We start from the raw sequence: 22,521 nt of genomic DNA, 5'->3' as shown, positions 1-22,521 counted from the left end.
ATGTTAACATTCTTTGCGGTTGGGCTGATGGTTCATTTGGTGTTCTTTGGCTCAATATTCGTTCATCTATTTCACCTCTCTATTGGTCCATAGCATGACTCTGCATCAGCCACGGCTCCCGCTACCAGCCAAACGACTTGCGTTGTTTGTAGCAGACGGTCTTCGAGCAGACACCTTTTATAAACCGGATGCAAATGGATCTACCAGGGCACCTTACCTGTGGTACAGTGTTTGCAGCCACACTTTATCTTGCCTTTGCAGGAGTTGCAGCCATATGAAGAGTTTTAAAAGGTACTTTACAGATAGGGAATTTAAATAAGACTCCCTATCTGCTTATGAGTTTCAATCCTCCATAATTTACAGTTAATGAATAAACACAGTTTATTTATTACAGTCCCATAAACCTTTAAACCTGGCAGCTACACGTTGTGCACTTCTTTTGCTGGTCACTCTTGATTTTTTGGCCAGTCATTTTTTTGTCATGAAAATAACATTTTTGACATTTTAATAAAACTGTAACAGACTTTGTGACAATAAGGAAAGCACAGCTGCATTCACTATATAAAGTACAGCTTCTTGTTTTCAAAGGTCTAAATTGTTGTTGCAAAGACCAGTAGTTAGGGGGTCTTTACTTGTGTTTCCATAACCTAAATATAAATTGTATATAAAATAATAATAATTTTTATCTCAGGAATGTGATTGAAGAAAAAGGCAGCTAGGGTCTCATACTCATGTTCCAGGTCTGGGCATGTAGCTTTGTTTGCCGGATTTTTTGAAGGTGTAAACACCATTGCTAAAGGTTAGTGCAAATCCAGTCTTGGCCACCTCCTTTTTCCTAACAGCTTGTGGTTAGTCATGTGATATACTAGTTCCAACAGACGGAAGCAACTGAATATCGCTTTGAAGATAGATAGTTAACAGTAATAAAATTTCACATTTGGACTAAAGCATTAACATAATAAGGACATGTTCTTTATTGGAGTGCCAAATCCACCGGATGTCCACTGATTTAAGGTACTGTATACTTTTGGTTACAGCATTTCCCTGGCCTGCATGTGATTTGTACTGACACCAGGATTTTACTTATAGTGCTACACTTCAATTGTAGGACAACATTTTATTTTATTTTTTTTTTTATTAAAATGCACATTTGTCCCAGAGGTTTTCTTTATTCTTAAGACTGAACTGAGGTAAGGAATATGTCAGCTAAGAAGCAATATGTCAAAGTTACATGTTCCTTAAAGGTAATTAGAAATGCCATTGCTTGAGAACCAGAAATGTTTTTTATTTTTATTTGTGGCTATAAATAGCAACATCTTGCATGTCTTTTAACACAGGTTGGAAAGAGAATCCTGTGGAGTTTGATTCTGTGTTTAATGAAAGTAAATACAAATGGAGCTGGGGGAGCAAGGATATCTTGCCAATGTTTGCAAAAAGGTAAAGTGGCCATTCCTATGAGCTGCACATCTGTTTTTCCACTTTACCAATACAACTTGCATTCACGTTGATCATTTCTTCCTCTGTGTTTTAGGCGCAAGCGGGGATCATGTGTACACACACACACACATACCCAGCTGAGGATGAAGACTTTGCTGCAAAACATGCTTCCAAACTCCACACGTGGGTCTTTGATGACATTAAGGTATTTTAAGATGCTATTATTTTTGCATGCGCCGTGTTTTAGCACACACATGTAAATAGGCTCTTCTTCTCATCACTGATGAATATAATCCTCCAGAAAAGCAGAAACATTTTGCAGACATTGCGTGTAATCTGTGCCGTCCTTACTTAAAACAACTGCTCCCTTCAAAATAATATAGAAAAAATAAAATATGAAATACTAACTTTGTATCTGAGCTTGAGGCAAACCAGAGAGGAAAATTTCAACGGGACTTAGTAAAAATTAGTTCCCAGTAAAAATTGGAATGGCTCAAAATGCTATTGAGTGGCCTTATTTCCACCTGGGTTAACTGTCTGGTGTACCCTGTTTCTCAGTACAGTATTCTCTCATCAACCTTTTTATAGTACAAATTGTACATAATGTGGGGACTGAAATTAATGTCTTCCTACATGTATGGAAATCGAAAAAATTGCTACTTCTGCCTGAAACAACTTATTTTCTGAAATGAGGTTGTGTAGTCTACACTGGTGTTAATGGTCAATATACAGAACTTCTTTCAATCTGCAAAAGGAAATGAAACATTGCTGTCACAGTTACACAAGGAAAAGATTGTGTTTTTACTTCATCTGCTTGGCTTGGACACCAATGGGCATGCTCACAGGCCTATGTCAAGGTATATGATTTTTTTTATATATATCTTATTTCTAATCAACAGTTAGACTTGAGTTCCCAAGACAGCTCTTCAGAGTAGGCCTATGTGATTAAAGTTTTTAAAATCGTAAAAGGAATTGACATAGTTAATCCGAATCGATACTTTAAAGAGTAAGAAGCAGGGTTCTGAAAAATATGTGTTGCTACAACTGTTTAAATAACGTACCTGTAATTTTTCTTTTTATTGTTAACATCCTGACAACTTTGTACACTCATCACTCTAAGCTCTTTTTAAAATGGCCACTCTGATGCACTGAGGTTTGAGATCTGTCCTCTAAATCACTGCAGGAAGAGCGATAAAAAAAAAAAAACAGACTTTTCTGTTCTATACCACATTATGGACCATTATTGCTGTGTTACCTGTTTGACAATGTGGGCAATAATCCTTACACTATCAGTGCACTAGAGCAGACATTTTGAAAAGAGCTTTGAAACAGACTTTAAAGTTATAGTGTTAAAAGTTGTCAACAATGAAAAGAAAAATTACAGGTATGTTATTTAAACAGTTGTAGCAACACATATTTTTCAGAACCCTGCTACTTACTCTTTAAGCACAGTACAAAAAACAGGACCAGAGGACACGGTTAAATTAAGTGGAGATAGACTTGGGACAGAGGGAAGGAGACACGTCTTCACACATAGAGGGGTGAGGGCATGCAATAGGTTACTTAGTCATGTTGTGGGGGCAGAATCCCTTGGATCCTTTAAGACCCAACTTGATAAAGTTCTTAAATCAATCAGTTACTAGGAATTGGCCTCCTCTCATAATTTGTATTAAGTTCTGCCTTGCGATTCATTATCTTCCAAGAGATAAAATGCTCTCACAAGATAATAGCTTAAAAAAGTGGCCTAGGAGCAATCTAAATTGTCTTCAAAATTCTTAATGACTAAACTAAGTGGAAACATATATTATTATTATTATTATTATTATTATTATTATTATTATTATTATTATTATTATTATTATTATTATTATTATTTATTGTTATTATTATTATTATTATTATTATTATTATTATTATTATTATTATAGTGCAGTCCATTTATAAGAATCACATCCGTACCAGGTGTTTTGATTCTTATAAGCGGTTGATTTTTAAAAGCGGACCAACATGATTACTGTGGTGCAGAATCAAACTTAGTATTAGAATGATAAGAGCTTGTTCCTGGCTGCAGTGTAACGGGTTGACCACTAGATGTCCCGAGTTCCCGCATGTATGCACCCCCATGAAAAAAACACAGCTGCTTTCCTTAACGAATTATGGATAATAGTTAATTGGTTAACTGCTTGTTAACGTTAATGACACCTAGATAGAAATGGCTTAGCTGATAGCTTTGTGATGGGGGTATAGAGGCGTAAGGAAGCAGAAGTAACAAAAAGAAACCAAAACTTCAATAAGAAATCTAGTGTTTGTTCCACATGAAGTACTGTTAGTTAGTGCTCCAGCTGAGAGCTAGATTTATTTTGTTTGTTTTGTTAGCGGTTGTTTCACCACAGCAGTGTAAGAAAAATAAAACCAACACCGGTTTAAAACTGTAAATCAAGACTCCAGCCTGATAATTTGCATTGTCCTCAGCCACTCTGTTGCATTACAGTTAGCAAAAGCATGCCATTAGCAGTTTAAATACAGTATACAAATGCCAATGATGGTCAGTCACTGAGGACAATACATCAAAACAAGTCCTCATGGGTAAGCAACTTGTTATATGATCACGATTATATTTACTGAAGGCTGCAGAATCCTATTGTACTACAGTATACTTGCGAAGTGATCATCTCGTGAGGGTGCCTAGTTTAACTGCTGTGTGGTGTTACGTGTAATGGCCTTTTAATTAAAATGACATTACAGCACAGTGTTTTACTGTCAGGACTACCACTGCGTTTAAACATTTTTTAAACATTTTGTAGACACCGAACGATAAAAGTCAACGTTACGTTTTAGTGTCAATCAGTGATTCGTTCACTGCGTCAGTGAGGCGTTAGGGTGGGTGAGGACCCCCCCCTCCCCCTCGCCCCCTCCTCTTTCCTCCCCCTTCCCCTCCCCCTCCTACCCCCCCCCTCCTCCTTCTCCCCTCCTCCTCCTTCCCCTCCTCCTCACCAGCATGCTGCCACTCAATAAGACTGCTATACTCAGTTTGTATTCAATGAATGTGTATTCACTTTATTAAAATTTTTTTCACTAACAGAACACAAAAAAAAGCATACCTGCACTGTTTAATTACAAACTTGTCAAGTGTTTTCTGCATCATTGCATGATTAACGCTGCTTTTGGGTTATATTATGCATTTGCCATAGTTTACCCTGGTTTACACTGCACATCCATGCTTTACCATGCTTTCACTATGCCTTACTACACTTTACTATGGGAAACTTTTATAAACAGACCTAATCCACTTGATGTTTGAGTTTAAAATTCTAATACAACATTGCAACCTGGATTAACAATGGTCATTTTTCAGTTTCACATGCTTTTACAGGTTTTTTTTTTTTCACATAGTTTTACTCTACCATAGTATATGTTTAGAATAGAACAAAGTGTCTAGTTTCATTCAAATATATCTTTGATTTGTTTGCAGATTTGACTCTATATTCCCAATTTAAATTTATGCTGGTATTAATGACAGTTTGGATGGGAATGGTTGCGTTATTTCACAACAATGTACAATAATATGGAAGAGGTAAATATAAAAAAGCCTATAAACCAAAACCTGTATGCAGAGTACAACTGGGGTTCATTTGAAAGAGAGAACATTGTCATTTCATGTAAAAGTGCATTTTATTTCACAGTATACTGTCTGCATTGTGTAGATCGCTGGATTCCACTTCAGTTTTAAATGACAGGTATTCATTTAGGTCCTGGGGGGATAACAAGGAATATAACAAGGAGGGGAATAGTGCTGTCTAATTCTATTTCAATTACAACATACAGAACATTTGAAAGGCATCTAAAATCCAATTTGTTTTCTATATACTGCTCTGAGTTGCTATGGTCAGCCTAACATATGTAGACCTGAAGCTAGGCTGCTTGAAGCGGACATAATGATGCTGCAGTTGAACAGTTTTCAGTGTGTATAATTACAGTATTTTCATACACTGTAACCATGGAAGCAAGCCCCCTTTTCAGTGAATATAAGGCAAAGTGTTTTTGATATTTTGTTTGAGTGGTTAGTTCAAACAGAAAAATAAACAAACTGGTAACTATGGGATCAAAATGAGCAACCACTTGAAGCCACTGCATTCTTACGGGTTTGGAAAGATAAATACATGACAACAATAATTATCAGGTAATTACAGTAATTACAGTTAACTGCTGTAGTTTATACAGATATAAAGATTTACTAATAAATAACATGACAACAATATCTGTAGCATCCCTTCTAATGCTTTGTCACACAGAGATTGAACTGCTTTTCCTGTGTTGTTTATTGCAGGACGTCCTCCCTGTGGACTATGTGAACAGCACCAACCACTTCAAAGCCAAAAGCATGTTTGCAAATGCCATTCAAATTCAGGAGCAGTTGAAGGTAACTAATTTCAGCTGTCTATTCTAGTCTCACCTCAATGGAATACATTACTCCCCATATTAAGAGGGTTACAAAAACTCTATCCTTAAATAGACAGAATTTAAGGGTATAGATTCAGTTGATGGCCTAGCAATGGAAGTTTGTATATTGGTCTCTCTGTTGATATGTTTTTAGTTCATAACCATATGACCTTTGGTTTGTGGCGTATATGTTTATTAATTAGGTTGTGAACATACTCTTACGTTGGCTGAGGATTCTGGAGTGTGTGTGTGTGTTCTGAAGTGACAGCACCAATTGTCAGTATGAAGTTTTTGGGTAAATATGGAGATCTGTCTGTCTGTACATGTACACCACCCACTTAATATATCGCGGATATCGGGGTCCAATACAAATCTGCTATGTATCGAGGGTTGCAATATAGAGAGAGACCCATGGAAAAACAAATACTGTCAACCACTCCCTCATTTTATCATGGGATGTCACTGCCCTGTGACTTTTGCTAGTGGCTGGCGCTAACAAATATAAAAATACTTTCGCTTATCCTGCCTTCTTTACATATATCTGTAACAGGCAACTAGAAACATAGTCAAAGCACCTTAACACAGTCAAATCAACAATACAAACCCTGAATAGTTGAGTGATTGAAAAAGAACCACATAGTGTGATTGCAAACATCATAAAAGTAAGGGAACTGTGAAAAAAAGAAGAATGTTTAGTTTAAGCTACTTTCTTTGAAATAAAAAAAAGTTTCTTTATGAAAATACCATTGGTCAGTTACTATGTGCATTCAAGTTAGTAATAATAAGTAATCAGACAGTATCCTTAATGTTCCAGTTTTACAGCTGTATACTGTATGGTCATTTTGATCACATAACTGGTGTTTCTTTAAAATAAAGTCTTTTTTTTAAGGTTAAGATGGCTCAGAAAAAGCCAACCACTTTACCATTCCTGTTCACTCCATTTAAGTAAGTAGCTTTCCATTTTCAGTGCAATAAGATGTATTTGCTCATTCTGTTCCGAGTCATTATCCCAGCAATGGGACTTGTGAGTCAGATCCCAGCAAAAAAACAGAATGAGCTTTAGAAGTGTTAGAAGTCAGGATGTGTTGAAGCTGCTCAAATGGAAAGCACTCGATGTGTTTGCTAATCTGTTTCTGCTCGATGCGTCGTCCTTGCAGTAAGACCCCTTGCCATGTGCTGCTTCACTTTTAGTGAAGTGTGGGAAGAAATGTGCTTTTACAAGAAAAACAAAAACAATGTCTCCATTCCTGGGACATTTTTTTTTTTTAAAGGAGAAAAAGCAAATGTTCATTTTACTACGGTCTGAACACTTGCAGTTATTGCTTAAAATTATTCATCCATAGCACATTCTATGTCTGGACACTATGTGAGGACCTGATTGGATGTGGATTAACCCTGGTGTGAGGCACATTCCCCTGCTATACTCTGGATCCCCTGATTACTTTAGAAGGCTGAACCCTAACCCTAACCCTAACCATCTGGCTGCATCCAGTTGTTATAAGTATGACTGAATTGATTAATATCCCTCAAGACACATACTCGCGCCATCGTGTCAAGGCTGTGATCAGGGAAACTTCAAATAACAACACTGTCAGACCTTTTTACTGGTAAACACCTGCCACACAGCATTGTTTGAGTAATACAGATTATTTATTTGCAAAATTCCATAGCGTTAGAATTCTAAGTAAACAGAATTCCTCTTATAGGTTGCTTCCAGAATCAGAACAAGCAGATTTCATACGCAGAGCAAGATCTCTAATCCAACACCGAAGTTATCACCAAGCAGTTAGTAGTGAACAGTGTTTTGGGGTAGACAGTAATATTTGTTTATAACATTATGTTCAGGGTCAATGTGAGAAATGTTAGACTTATATATAATATCCAGCTAAAAAGTGACAGCAGAGCCAATAAACTGTGACATGCGTAGAGAGTGGAGTTGTCAGGGTAGCTTCAACATCCCCAGAAAGGTGGTCTATATCAAAGTACTGTTTGAAAAAACAGTGTACTATAAAACTTTAAATAAATGCCCTGGTGTTTATTTACAATATTTGCCAGTAGCCCCGGTGCCTATATAGACCGGCGACTATTTGAGACTCTGTGTTTATTACGTAAAAGAAGAATTCTCTTTTTATGTTTATTTTCTGTGAACATTAGTGTATAGATAATCTTGTTTGCTTTTAAACCAATTAAATTGTTACAAAAAAAAAGACTATTCTGTAGTCCATTAATTTTAATTCTGTACACGTTCTTGTTGTACTAGTGCTAAAATATACACTGCCTTTTTTCTTTATATATTTACCTGAAACCTCGCTTAATATAATTTTAGGAAATTACATGTCAGCACTGTACTTGCATCCAGAGCGCGTCTGTCGATGAAAATAAAAATAAGGCTAAAAACAAAACAGTATTCAGTTCAACAGAGACAGTCAGTAGCTTAAAAACAAATAAGCTAAATGCTTTGTGTCTATCTATGTAGTTTGAAATTTGAATGTGCCACCCCTGCTTGCTCTTTTCAACTTCCCATCCCTGCCTATTTGTACTGTCATGCTCCTCCAATCTGCGGCTTCCACATTGTTTCCTTTTTGGGAGGGGAGAGCAGGTACCCCGGCATGCACTCGTCAGACTGAAAGGAGAACAGAATGAAGAGAATGAGCTAAAGAGAGAACGAGCTAGAGCAAAGAAAGCTAAAAAGAAAGGGCTAGGAGATGAACAAGCTAAAGAGAAGAAAGGGCTAGAGAGAAGAAAGAGTTAAAGAGAGAGCTAGAGAGAACGAACTAGAGAGAAGAGCTAAAGAGAAGAAAGGGCTAGAGAGAAGAAAGCTAAAGAGAGAAAGCGCTAAAGAGAGAAAGCTAGAGAAGGGGCTAGCGAGAAGAAAACTAAAGAGCTAGAGAAGAAAGAGCTAGAGAGAAGAAAGAGCTAGAGAAGAAAGAGCTAGAGAGAAGAAAGAGCTAGAGAAGAAAGAGCTAGAGAGAAGAAAGAGCTAGAGAAGAAAGAGCAAAAGAAAGAAAGCTAGAGAAGGGGCTAGCGAGAAGAAAGCTAAAGAGCTAGAGAAGAAAGAGCTAGAGAGAAGAAAGAGCTAGAGAAGAAAGAGCTAGAGAGAAGAAAGAGCTAGAGAGAAGAAAGGGCTAGAGAGAAGAAAGCTAAAGAGAGAAAGCGCTAAAGAGAGAAAGCTAGAGAAGGGGCTAGCGAGAAGAAAGCTAAAGAGCTAGAGAAGAAAGAGCTAGAGAAGAGCTAAAGAGAGAAGGCTAGAGAAGGGGCTAGCGAGAAGAAAGCTAAAGAGCTAGAGAGAAGAAAGAGCTAGAGAAGAAAGAGCTAGAGAGAAGAAAGAACTAGAGAAGAAAGAGCTAGAGAGAAGAAAGAGCTATAGAAGAAAGAGCTAGAGAGAAGAAAGAACTAGAGAAGAAAGAGCTAGAGAGAAGAAAGAGCTAGAGAAAAAAGAGCTAAAGAGAGAAGGCTAGAGAAGGGGCTAGCGAGAAGAAAGCTAAAGAGAGAAAGAGCTACAGAGCTGGAGAAGAAAGAGCTAGAGAGAAGAAAGAGCCAGAGAAGAAAGAGCTAAAGAGAGATAGAGCTAGACAGAAAGTTAAAGAGAAGAAAGGGCTAGAGAGAAGAAAGCTAAAGAGAAGGGCTAGAGAGAAGAAAGAGCTAAAGAGAGAAAGATATAAAGAGCTAGAGAAGAAAGCTAAAGAGAAAAAGGGGCTAGCGAGAAGAAAGAGCTAAAGAGAGAGAGCTAGAGAAGAAAGAGCTAAAGAGAGCAAGCTAGAGAGAAAGAGCTAAAGAGAAGAAATAGCTAAAGAGAAGGGCTGGAGAGAAGAAAGCTAGAGAGAGAAAGCTAGAGAAGAAAGAGCTAGAGAAGAAAAAGGTAGAGAGAAAGCGCTAAAGAGAAGAAAAAGCTAGAGAAAAAGAGCTAAAGAGAAAAGGAGCTAAAGAGAGGAGTGAGCTGACTAGTAGAAGCATGAGCTGTGGCTGACAGCAGCCTTGTTAAGCAATAATTGAACCTGAACAAATAAAAAGTTTAGCCTTGAAACCTTGCCTTGCATCCTTCTTGACACTATATAGCCCTTTATATTAGTTTAAGACAAGGAATTAGTACTGGATCCTACGCTAAGGTTCTGTTTAGTAATGCACATGATTTAACAGGTTTACATGTATATTTACGGATTCAATAGTAGTCGTAGTTCATTTTTTTTATTTGTAGGTGTTTGTGAGGAACACATTCCCTAAGGAGCACAAGACATGTGGGTTAAAATGACAATCAGGATTCCTGATCCTGTATATCATAAGATAAATTACATTATATATATATATATTATATATATATATATATATATATATATATATATATATATATATATATATATATATATATATATATATATATATATAGGTATAGAGTATATATGCATATACCATCTCAGTACCTGAGCAGTCTCCCAGAAAATTAGGTAAGTGATCATGATGTGATTTTTGTTTCAAACTGCCTGCTGTATTTATTGTGTCTAATGATAAATGTTTACATTGCAGATGTGTAGCTTTTGAATATTGGAATAAATAAATGGAGACTTACAAACATAGCATTGGTATTGTGTGCACTCGTAGGCAGCCATCAAATTAAATTAGTTTCTTACACAAGAGGGGGAAGTTATGTTTATGTCTCGATCACAAGATCCATTTGCCTGAGGAGCTTTACATTTAAAACCATTATATTGAGATCACAAGGTTACAAAAAATATGACCTGCACTGCACCATATTCAGTCGCGTTTTTTATTAATATCCCCAAATCTCTAAAGGCGTTAAACGTTTTTGCTTATCAAGGATTGTGACAGGAAATGGCGTTGCGGTGACGTCAGGCCAGAAGGAGGAAGAATAGCAAACAGGCAGGGTAACTTCAGTTCAAAAAGAGACGCAGCGTGCCGTTTATTTTTAATGCACAAAAATAAATAAAATATTTAAACAAAAAACACTCTTTCTCACAGAGCGAAATAAAAGATTTAAACAAAATAATCACGAACACAAAAATACAAATACGATCCAGGTCAAGCTGGGCAAGTCACCTTCACTGTTCCTAGATGTTTTAAATATCCTCTCTCGCTCTCCTCTCCTCCGTACTCCCTCCCAGAGTGCAGAGAGCTGCAGGTATCTTTACAGGTTACCATGGAAATGGCCACCTTCTGCACAAGGTTTCGTTATTAACGTGGAAGGGCTTCCCATCCACGCTGCAACAAAATACAAAAATAAAACAGAAGTCCCCGGCGTCATTTACAATGAATAAATTTGCAAAACAAAACAAAACGCACGGCTTCGCCGACATATATATAAATCATAGTACAAAATAACACGGGCGGAGGGGGAGACCCCGTTCTAAATATAACTGAACAGGGCTGCTCGCCGTGTTACAAGGATTAATTCACAACTATAGTCCATTACTGGGTTTTTTTAGGTCCTATAGCATTTGCACTCAGTCAACATTTATTTGGAATAGCATATTTTTGTTTTGCTTAGTGCATAGTGCTAACTGGTGGTCAGACATTTTATATCATAAAGAAATAGGAGAGGCTGTCTCATAGCCTACCTAAGTGCATGTGTGCGTGTAGCTGAACTTTGTGAACTCTGCTTTCATATGTTTATCTAACATTATCTAAACACTTAACACTACCCTAAGGAATCACTGTAAATTACAGTTGTTGGGGGTGACCAAATTGTATACCTGTCGAAGTTTTTGTTCTATCCTTTCCCTAAATAGTTAAACCTGAAGAAAAACTACAGAAATGCAATGCAAATTACAGTTAGCAGAATATTAGACAAAGGAAATGTTCACTTTCTTGGACCAACACAAGTAATAATAATAATAATAATAATAATAATAATAATAATAATAATAATAATAATAATAATAATAATAATAATAAACTAACAAAACTACAACTGTGTCCGTTGCAACGCCCCTCCCCTTTCCTGTATTTTAACCAGCATGTCAGTTTGGCAACTTTTGCAGTCCAACTCAGAAACATTAGCTGTGCATCCAGTGTTCGTCAACATCTTTTAAGAAAAACTAAGCTAGGTAAGACACAAGTGACTATTTCCTGGTTTTTTGTATGAACTAATGAATCATTTATTTGCTTAAACTGAAATATACATACTTGAATTGTTAAAAAGTACATTTTATACTGTACAGCATGTGAATACAGTTTATTAATAGCAATCTAAAATTACAATATTAAGACCTCTGCTGGTTTCACTTTAAATAAGTCATGACAGAAATACACCTGATGAAATTTGTTGTATAGGTAAATCCAGATGGAGAGTGTTTATCTAGTTGATGGAATATTATTCATTACATTAACCACTATTAAGTCTTGTTTAATACCAGAGTCCTAATGCATCCAAGTTACAGGCGAAGTACACTTGAGTTTACTTGGCTAACAAAACTGCATACTGTGTGTGTGTGTGTGTGTTTAATAAGAACCAATGAAGATAACAGCCTAGTTGTTTCATATATTAAAAAAAAAAAACAGAATTGGAACAAGGCTTTGCTAAATGGTTCTGAGAAGTCATTGTGTCAATACTGGAAATCTGGAACAGGGGGGGGGGGGCATGCCTAACCCGTAGGGTCTTCCTTGTAATGGACCCTCTAATGTGGCACATTCATTTGTAGCTCATTTTTAATTTCTAGAAAAGAGGCATATCAGAGAAGGAAGTAAGTATAAGGTTTCTTTTCATAAGAGATGATCCCTCTGTTAGGTTAAGCTCTGTCTTTGATCTGCTTAAGAACTGGTTAAAATATAATTCCTTGAATTGTGTAAATATCTTCGTCAATATATAGCCCAAGAGCCTATATTTTATTGTAACCTAAGAGCCTATGTTTTATTATATATTGTATTGTAATATGTTAGGAGACTCTTGTGGACATTTTGCTTTTGCTAACATATTGTTTAGTGTGTCTCTCATTATGTAGACTGTCCCAAGTTCTTTACATATACTTTTATATAAAAGTTTTTATATTTGCGGAGTAATCTAGGAAGCTGTGCTTTTGTATTTTTCATATAAGGTAGGGTGAAGTACATTGTTTAGGCAGATTTGGTGATGGTCTGTTACTTGTGTCCTGTTTTATTTAAGTAACAGTTGTTCATATTATCCTGCACAATGAGAATTTAACTGTTCAGTTTTCACATGTAATCGTGTGCTCTTTGGCGTAGTTACTCCACAAACATTCAATTATCCTATAGTACTGCGTCAGCTGCCCTTGGCCCCTTGTTTCATATAGTAGCTAGGGTGGCTCTCCTTAGTGATTTTCTTCCACACACTTTAAGCACTGAATAAGACAGCAGGTCCAAATTGTGTTAGCGCAAGTTGTAACCAACTTTTAACAAGAAATGCCTCAAGCTTCCTTAACAAGCCTTAATCTCAAGAAATTTGACAAGTCTACGATGTTTACATGAAAACCTCTAGTTTTTCTAGTGCAATGTGGTTTCCAGGAATACAGTCAGGAAGGGGGCAAGTACAAGTTGTTGCAAATTTCAAACTATTAACAATGGTTATTTTAAGTTCTATATATTTTGCAGCATGTTTAAATTGCTCAAATTGGTTTCTCATTGAACCTGTTTCCAATTACATAGATTTTTTTCTTAAGACCCATTGTTATTGAATTGCCTTTATATTTAAGGGATTCAGGTGACTTTATTGGTCAATTAGCCAATGTAAGATTACCAAATGAAAATGTTATTCTAGCTACAGTTGATGTTGTAGGTTTATATACTAATATTCCACATGGTGATGGTCTCAATGCTCTTAAATTTTGTCTTGATAGGAGAAGTGACATCCAGACACCAACTGCATTTTTACTTAACATGGCACATATGGGTCTCACTAAAAATTACTTTCTCTTTGAGAAAGATTTTTATCTCCAAATCCAGGGCACAGCAATGGGAGCTTCATTTGCACCCAACTATGCCAATCTCTTTATGTGCTACTCTTCAAATAGCAGTGTGCGGTTCATTTTTAACTTTTAATTACTTCATGCATTTGGAGATTGTAGGGTTAATTTGCTGAAGCTCTAAAGTTGCTCAAAGACAAACGATCACACCGATCTTTGCATCAAAGGTTTATTGCAGTGGTCATCAACAACAGAGATCTCCGGAGAACATCAGTCACTTCATCAGTTACTAGAGTATTCTACCGGGGTAAAGTATGTACATGGGTTATATAGTTTCTACATAGCATCCCTTACCCCTGTCAGAATCGAGCACACAGCAAACAATTCATTACTCACTGCCTCTTAATTATTGCTATACGCCTTGGTTTAATCAATCAGCACTGGCTTTGGGGCTCTATTGTCCCCTCCCTGTGCGTTTGTTATGTCCATTTCAGAAACTAGTTAATTCTGTCCTTTCCTCCTCTTTTTACTAGCTGCACAAGTTACAAGCTGCAAACTGTGGGGGTGTTTGTTGCTTTGATATCCTTTTCGGTCCCTTCAGTCCCCCCTTATGGTCCATGACCATAGGTCAGATATACCATAGAAGCTGGCTGTTGAGTCCCCGACAGAGGTTACTAGCACTTGTTGGGGACGCCGCTCTTTAGATGCTCAGGGCGTCGTTGTAGGCAGGTGCTGTAGGTCTCGGGGGTGTATTGATCCTGCAGGTGTCTCCTTTCTCGTCATATGGTGTGCATATTCCGCCTCATTCTCCAGAACAAGAGGAGCACGATGAGCAGGCATATGAAGGATCCTAGGGAAGCAATCCTACCTGAGATGTTCCACCACCCAAACCAATCAGGTCCGCCCTGGCCGAACTCCCAGTCCTTACCTCATGTCCGGGACAAACTAATCTTAGCGAAGTCAGTAGCCATATTGGCGTGGACCTCAGCCAGCACCGCTTTGTGCTGGATTTCAGTTAAAGCTGCAGTGATTTTATAAGGGTCTGTGGTCTATTTTATGTAGGAATGCTTGAGCCTGCTGGTCCTGGTAGGGGGTAAGGGATGAATTACGTGGAGCATCCTAAGGTTACAATATAATTTACATATAAGCAGTAGCTGGTGTTAGTGGCACAGAGGCGGGTACCCATTGGTAGGTTTGTCAAATTCATTCGAGCATTACAGGTACATACACAACATTCATTACTAAGTATGCTTCCATTACCCACCCATCCCACATTATTCAAGGTATAGACATGGTTTCCTTCTGGCATCCCCAACGCTTGTACCCGGCGCAATGCCTGGCGTTGGATCGGTGTCCCGGAGGGGATCATAATTTGGTAAGTAACATTAGAGGTATGTCTGGAGTCTTGGGTTGGGCGGGTGAGTACAGCGTCCCATATGTCAGCTGCCCATTCAATCCCGAGGCCGCCTTTTTTACTTTTTAAAGATAACCTGTGCGAAATAGGGAGCCTATTGCTTAACAGATCAGTTATATCACGATTAACGTGTGCCATCATGAGGGTTCCCATTCTACAACACCTTTCTTCAGTCTGAGTAATATTTACATCTGACATTATGGCGGTAATTAAATCCCTGCGAATCTCACTACCAGTTTGTCCCATCATTTTGCCGTTTCTGGAATTCAGTATTCACATTGTTATCGTGTGAGGGCATCCTTCGTTTGATCTAGGAAATCTTTAGTTAGAGATGGGAAACTGGAGCAATTGGTCTGGAACAGTTTCAGCGAGTAATCACAATGCACTGTGACTCGATGCCAGACCACATCCTCAATGAGCCCTAAAGGTTCCCCCATTTCTATGAACCCAGGTGGTGAAGGGGTGAAGGTATGGGGAGCAAAGGGGGATCTGATGGATCCACCGATGCCACGTTCCCTTTCCCGTGACTGTAGCGGTCCTTCTGTTACTCCAGGTGTGGGTTCTGGCGATTTGGTCTAGGCATGTTTGATTGGTGGTATTGTGCACAGTGTATATGCCTAGCTGCCATATCCCATATGGGTCAGTAGGAGTGTACATGTGTGGGAGACTATATATGACGGAGGGTAGGGACATCGTTACAGTTTTGGTCGAGGGGATAAGGGCGTTCTGCCCCTAAGTATAGGGGAACGACCTGAGTTCCCCACCAGTCACATATGTTGTCCCCGGGGATTGATCTAATGAGCCGAGACAAAACATTTTATGGTTATACATTTGTTCCAGATGATCCCTCTGTCCGTTGAGGGGAGGCCCGGAACTTCCTTAACCTATGGATAGCAAATGCGCTCACAAACAATCTGTGCTACCAGATCTCCGGGTCTGATTTCAAAGGGTCCGGTTTCAGTATTTTGGACCAAGATACCTATATTTCCGGTATAGTTGGCGTCCACAACCCCGGCCCCTATGCAATGAGGGGCAACCTTGGCATAGCACCCAGGTGGTACTTTTATTTGTAAATCTGTCAAAATGAGGCTTTGACTTCCTGGAGGCACCAGGTAGTCATATGCTCTGTATAAATCAAGGCCAGCTGCCATCGGCGAAGCCCTCGTGGGCAAGTACCCCGCAGGGGTCAATTTGACCACTTGGAGGACATCTGCTTCTGCGGTTAGATACGCCACCTTCTGTGGGGGTGGCTCGTGTGTCAATCGTTTTTGGTAGAGCTTTGTCTGGGTTTTGTGTACCCATTGCCCTTTCCGCAATTCCAGAGGATTGTGGGTGATAGGGGATATGAAACCGCTGCCGTACTCGAAGTCGACATGTTTCTTTCATGATTTTCCCAGTAAAGTGGGTGCCTTGGCCATTCCAGGCCACCAGGGTAAGGGCCAGAGTGGGTTTGTACCCTCCGTGGAATTGATCGTGATAGGTCCTTATGACCTCAGTCTCATGTGCGGGGGGAACAACCCATTGATCCCCTCTTTGATAGAGTTCGCTGTCGCTCAGGGTACAACCGTACCCATCGTATTGCACTTTTAACATGGGATCTTAAAGGATCTCCTTTTGGCTTTTAGTATAATTAGTATGAATGATCAAAGGGCTGAACCCCACTAAGGGTTCAGTAATGTCAATGGCCCAACATACGGCCCCCAAGTAGGTCTTACAGGTGGGGTACCCGTAGTCGGTTGGAGTTTTCTTTTGGCTATAGTACCCCACCGGTCTTAGATGGCCTCCATCTTCTTGGCTTAATACACAATGTATAGTGTGTGTTTTTTCTGTAATTTGGAGATGAAAATCCCTATCTGGACTGGGTATGCCTAGTGCAGGGGCCTCACTGATCTTTTGTTTCAGGTCGTTGAACCCCTGCTCTGCTTCCTCAGTCCACTCAATAGCTTCATATTTCTCGGGCGTGTCTTTTAATAGTGAATACATGGGTCCTGCTGCTAAAGCTTAGTCCTCTGTGTATTCCCTGACATAGTTAGTGGTACCCAAAAACTGTCTTAACTCAGTAACAGTTCGAGGCTTGTGTATCAAGTTGAGGGCCAGTTTCCTATCTGGGCTCATAGTCTTGCTGTTATGGCTGAGAATATGTCCCAGGTACGTTACCTGTTGTTGTAGGGGCTGAGCCTTCTTTGGGTTGGTCTTGAACCCTTGGTCTTTTAGGAGCAGAAAGAGGCCCTCAGCAGTTCCTTTGCTTCTGTAAGAGAGGTACTACACAACAAGAAGTCATCCACATACTGCAAAATAGTGCCATGTGGGTTGTCCCTCAAGGGTCTTAGAGCCTTGGCAAGACACTGGTGGAACACTACTGGGGAATTATGATACCCATGTAGCATGCGGGTCCAGGTGTATTGGACCCCTTGTACTGTGAAAGCAAACTTCCATTGGTCTGCAGGCCTAATAGGTAGGCTCCAGAATCCATTGCTTATATCAAGGACTGAGAACCAGCTGGTCTCAGCCGGTACTTCAGTTAATATGTTGTGGGGGTTGGCTACTATTTGAGTCATCTTAGGCAGGGCTTGGTTCAAGCGTTGGTAGTCGATTGTAAGCCTCCACTTGCCATCTCCCTTAGGGACTTGCCAAATTGGGCTGTTGGTGGGGGAGTTACACTCGACTACAATCCCTTGCATTAGTAAATCAGTAATAATGCCCTTTACTGCTGTCACTGCTTCAGGTTTGACTGGGTACTGCCGTTGTGGATGATGGGCGTCTCCTTCTGTTGTGATAAGCACTCCCACTGCCTTACTGCCGCCATTGCTGTGCAGAGCGTACACTTCCGGGTACTGCTCAGTCAAGTCCTGGAGTGTGAGAGGGAAAGATGAGACGTACATTACATCTAACTCTAAAATATTTTTCTCATGCGTTTTAGCATGATACATTTCGACTAACGTGGATTGTGAGCCAATTACAAATTCCATGGGTTCAGTTCTAAATGCTATTTGCGACTCTTTTGTTACCGGGATTGGCAGATCTGCAATGGTTATTCCAGCCCCAGTATCAACTAACATTTTACACGGGTGGCCTAGCTTCCAGTCCTATTGCATCGCCGTTGCGAGCCATATTTTATTTTAATCCACTCTCTTATATCAATTACTGAACTAAAGCTTTCCGTTCTCAAACTGTGACAGATCCTGTCCCTTTCCACAGTCTGAGCTGCACTCGGCTATTTCATGAACACAGTTTATGTGTTCCCACTCATACTTATGTAAAGGTCACATAGTGTTAAACACCTGCCTTTTCTAAAATGTTGCTTATCTTTTGCTTAAACAAAACCAATATAACCCAAGCAATTTATTAATAAAATTATCCTTCTAAACTGACTTCTTACCAGTATAATTTTCCAATATGACAAGTTACTCTACTTGGTGGATTTTATTAATGGTTTGTTTTCCTTTGCACCTTAAATTTACACATTGCTGGTGCGCTCATGGACTTTAACTAGGGTTTTATGCCAATCCCCTCATCCGCCCCACTTCGTGACGGTTTGTGTAACAAGTCTTTCCTATTAACAGGTTGTCCTAACTCACAAATAGGTCAACATGTAATAGCCAACAGACAAACATATATTACATACATATGTAACACCCAGTTCAGAGACTCCACATTATGCTCAACTGTTGCTACTTTAAATATGACTATAGTCTTATGTGTATGGTATAACACTATGTAACACAATTTTTGTTCCTGGGTAGTAAGTGTTATTTCCTAATTGCTTATGCCGCAAAAGTATAGAAAATGGCTATTATTCCCCACAAATTTTGCTTTTGTGACCAGGACAGTGATATTTCAAAATATCACTATTTCCAATGGGAAAACAGGCAAATGTGTGTCTTTTCGTTCACATAAAGTCAGAAAAAAACAACATATGAATCCAAATTAACATGTATTTATACTAGAGTAATACAAAAATGACTACAAAAGATTTAGAAGTGAGTAGTTTTTCGAGATTTATGATTATACTGTAAATGACCAGCTTCTGTGGTCTATCTGACCTATGGTCATGGACCATAAGGGGGGACTGAAGGAACCGAAAAGGATATCAAAGCAACAAACACCCCCACAGTTTGCAGCTTGTAACTTGCGCAGCTAGTAAAAAGAGGAGGCAAGGACATAATGTTCCAGCACACAAATAGGTTGGGCCAGATGTCAGGGGCATAGGGAAGTCAAAGATCTTCACACCTGGCTTTGTTTGTTTGGACTTCGCTTTTAAGGCGAAGTACACAATGTGCCTAAATATACAGCAGGTGATCTTGAAAAATAAAGAAAGATTTGAAAGGTGTTTTGACAACTTTTTAAAGGGAAATATTATTAAGATGACATTAATATTTAGTTACAACACCTATTACATATATTTCTTCTAATGCTGCATTTCATGTTTTTGCAGGAATTTGAAGAGGAAAATGTACATCAACAATGGGACAAATGACACCGTAGAAGATATGATACAAATGAATAGCTCAATCACACAATTAAATTATGCCTTGGTAGCCATCTACAGTGTCGCGCTAATTGGTGGAGCAGCGGGAGTCATTTTTATGACCGTCTTCTTGTTGAACAGCAGCACAAAGCTTTCTGTCACCACAACCGCTATCATCAACCTTGTCTTGGTACACAGCGTGTTTCTAATTTCTGTCCCATTTCGCATTGAGTACTTTGTCACAAATGAGTGGAAGCATTCGTTTCCCCTCTGCAAATGGGTGAGCCTCTTCATCCACTTCCATTTATACATCTCCTTCATTTTCTACATTGCCATCCTGGTTGTGCGCTTCCTATTGTTCTTTGGAAAGAATTTAAATTTCTACAGGCCCCTCCACGCTCTTTTTGCCAGCTGCCTGGTGTGGGTGTTTGTCTCTGTCAGTATTTTCCCACCACTCTTCATTCAGTACGGCAAACACGGCAATTACAGTACCAACAAGTGCTTTGAGTTTGGGAAAGAAATTCAAAATCCTTTTGTTGCTTTACTGAACTATGTTATTATCACCAGTGTTTTGTTTACAGTGTTTGCATTGCTTGCTTGCCAGTTGGTGATCCTAGTGAAAGTTGCAATGAAGAATAAGACCGACTTGCTGTCCCGTCAAGAATTCAGGGCTCAGTTGAAGAACTTGAGTTTTCTTATGGTGATAGTCATCTGTTTCCTCCCATACCACATATTCCGATTCTACTACATTCAACATAGCCAAGACAATGACCATACAAACCATTACAATGAAATCTGTTTGGCTATCTCATCTTTATGTTGTTTTGACTTGCTGACATTTATAGCACAAGGCAGTTGAAGAAGCACTCATGCTGTTTCTCAAAATGGGGGGGGGGGGGGGGGGGGGGGGGTGGGGGGGGGGGGGTGTGGGGGGGGGATGTGCGCCCACAAGCACCTCACTTATTTTTTGCTTTTCTGTAACATGTTTGTTTTTCATTTACAATGGTGTAAATGTATATTCTGTATGCCACTCTTCCTACATGTCACTTGTTTTCATTTGATCAAGTTTTGATTATAGATCAGAGTTGATCCGTTGCTTACATAAAGTTTGAGCTCCAGCCCTAAGGTATTATTTAAGGTATTTTATCTAAACTTGTGTTGTAACCCTTATATAGTAAAAGCACAATAAAGTGTAATAAAACTTAGTGAAAGCATTGTATAGTTAAGGATTGTAAAGAAGAGCATGGTATGGTTAAGCATGTTAATAAACAAGGCAAACTAGTGTAAACTATAGCAAATCAAATGCTAGTATAACCATGGGAAAGGCATGGCAAGACTGCAAAAATACTGTGCATAAACAACGTGGTAAACTTTTATAAGGGCAGTAGTGTAAGGAAATAGTCTAAGCTACAAGATTTTCAGAAATTAAATGATAGTGACCAGACTGGAAATAAACATTTGAAACATTTAATTTTGGGGCCATGAATCTTGCCTGTTTTGCACATCCATTTGCTTCAGAAGTTTTGAAAGAAACAAATGTTATAACGGTAACACTTTAAAATAAGTGTCTGTGATTCCAATGTAACTAACATGATTTCCTACTGATTTCAAATTAAATTCCTACTGTATTCAAAAGTCACAAGTATTGGTTCATGACTTAAGATCATTTCCCTTAACACATATGAAGTAGTCATGAACGGACACTTATTTTAAAATGTTACTGTTACAACACACGTATTTTTACATTTTAAAACATGGTATCAGGTAACACTTGATGAAGACAGTTCTCAGTTTCTAAGACTTCTTCACCTGATACACTCGCACATCCAGGGCCATTTCTCCTTAGCAGTGTGTTATTTTTTTGAAAGCATGTCAGTCAATAGAGGAAATAGTGGTTGACCATTGATGCAATTAATGCAACACTAACCGAATGCCTGAATTCAAAGTAAAAGTCCTACCAAAATGTAGATTCCCCACAGTTCTTAAAACATGAATACCAAGGATTAGATTTTGTCATGAAGAAGCATGCACATATGACTGTTCTACTACTGCTCTTGACTATAACTATTCACTGTATCTTGTACTTGATTTTACTCTTACAGATATCCATATTTACTTTTTTGGTAACTGCTCTTAGTTTAAATTGTTCTTATCCATTCATCATACTTACGATGTGCTCTTAATGCACTTAACTCATATAAGCAAACTACTTTTACTATAAGTTAACTGCTTTTAGTCAAACTCGCTCTTAAATGTAATGATGTACAGTATTCTTTACTTTGCTCTTATTTGAATTTGATCTTATTTTCTACTGATGTTATTGTACTTTATAACTGCTCTTAACTGTAATGTGATATGATTTGCTCAACTGTTTAAATAAAATACCTCCGAGTTATTACTAAAGTGTAAATATAGATTTATTTTTTAATTTTTATAAAAGTAAAATAAATAAAAACCAACATATTTACTTGGTACTAACTGGTGGTTATTAATTATGTGGTACTAACTTAAACAAGATTTGCCCTTTTTTTTATTTTTTTTTAAAAAATATCCCTCTTAGGTGTTGGCCCATGCTCCTATGTGTGATCACATTGACAGATAGTTGATTGATTATAAATGGTCCTGGAGCCAATCTGTGCCAATATAATCTAGCAAAATAGGTTAAGAAATAAATACAGTACTGTGAAAGCAGGTGTGCGACTGGAGGAAGGTCTTGGGACGGGCGAAGGTTTGGAAACCACCTGGCTTGCCTCACTGTATGAATCCTGATTTATCAACTTGAATAAACTAAACAACGGCATGAAATTGTAAATTCAGTTGTAAAACAGATACACGACCATCTCACAGCCTTATACAGCGAGTTTCAATTTCAGGTATTACATTGTCATGTA

At 38.5% G+C, this 22,521-nt stretch overlaps 1 protein-coding gene across 2 annotated transcripts; it reads left to right on the top strand.

Annotated features, from left to right (window-relative positions):
• Positions 1-775: 775 nt before the first annotated feature.
• Positions 776-20,507, top strand: LOC121312785 (probable G-protein coupled receptor 141). 2 transcript variants are annotated; one of them, XM_041244543.1, is made up of 5 exons: positions 776-1,014; positions 1,338-1,437; positions 1,532-1,642; positions 5,765-5,857; positions 19,598-20,507. In XM_041244543.1, exon 5 carries the CDS (start codon positions 19,614-19,616, stop codon positions 20,487-20,489), a length of 876 nt encoding a protein of 291 aa, XP_041100477.1. In that variant the 5' UTR covers positions 776-1,014; positions 1,338-1,437; positions 1,532-1,642; positions 5,765-5,857; positions 19,598-19,613; the 3' UTR covers positions 20,490-20,507. The 2 variants fall into 2 exon arrangements, with proteins under 2 accessions (XP_041100477.1, XP_041100478.1); XM_041244544.1 differs by lacking the exons at positions 776-1,014; positions 1,338-1,437; positions 1,532-1,642; positions 5,765-5,857 and adding an exon at positions 11,801-11,936.
• Positions 20,508-22,521: the final 2,014 nt, after the last annotated feature.

This window comes from Polyodon spathula, chromosome 3 (genome assembly GCF_017654505.1).
Source record: "Polyodon spathula isolate WHYD16114869_AA chromosome 3, ASM1765450v1, whole genome shotgun sequence".
NCBI classification, from domain to species: domain Eukaryota; kingdom Metazoa; phylum Chordata; class Actinopteri; order Acipenseriformes; family Polyodontidae; genus Polyodon; species Polyodon spathula.
The sequence above is the reverse complement of the archived record's forward strand: the minus strand, read 5'-3'. Positions and strand labels throughout refer to the sequence as shown.

Excerpts from the sequence above, each read along its gene's own strand:
- LOC121312785 (XM_041244543.1), top strand. The coding sequence starts at position 19,614 with ATGTACATCAACAATGGGACAAATGACACCGTAGAAGATATGATACAA.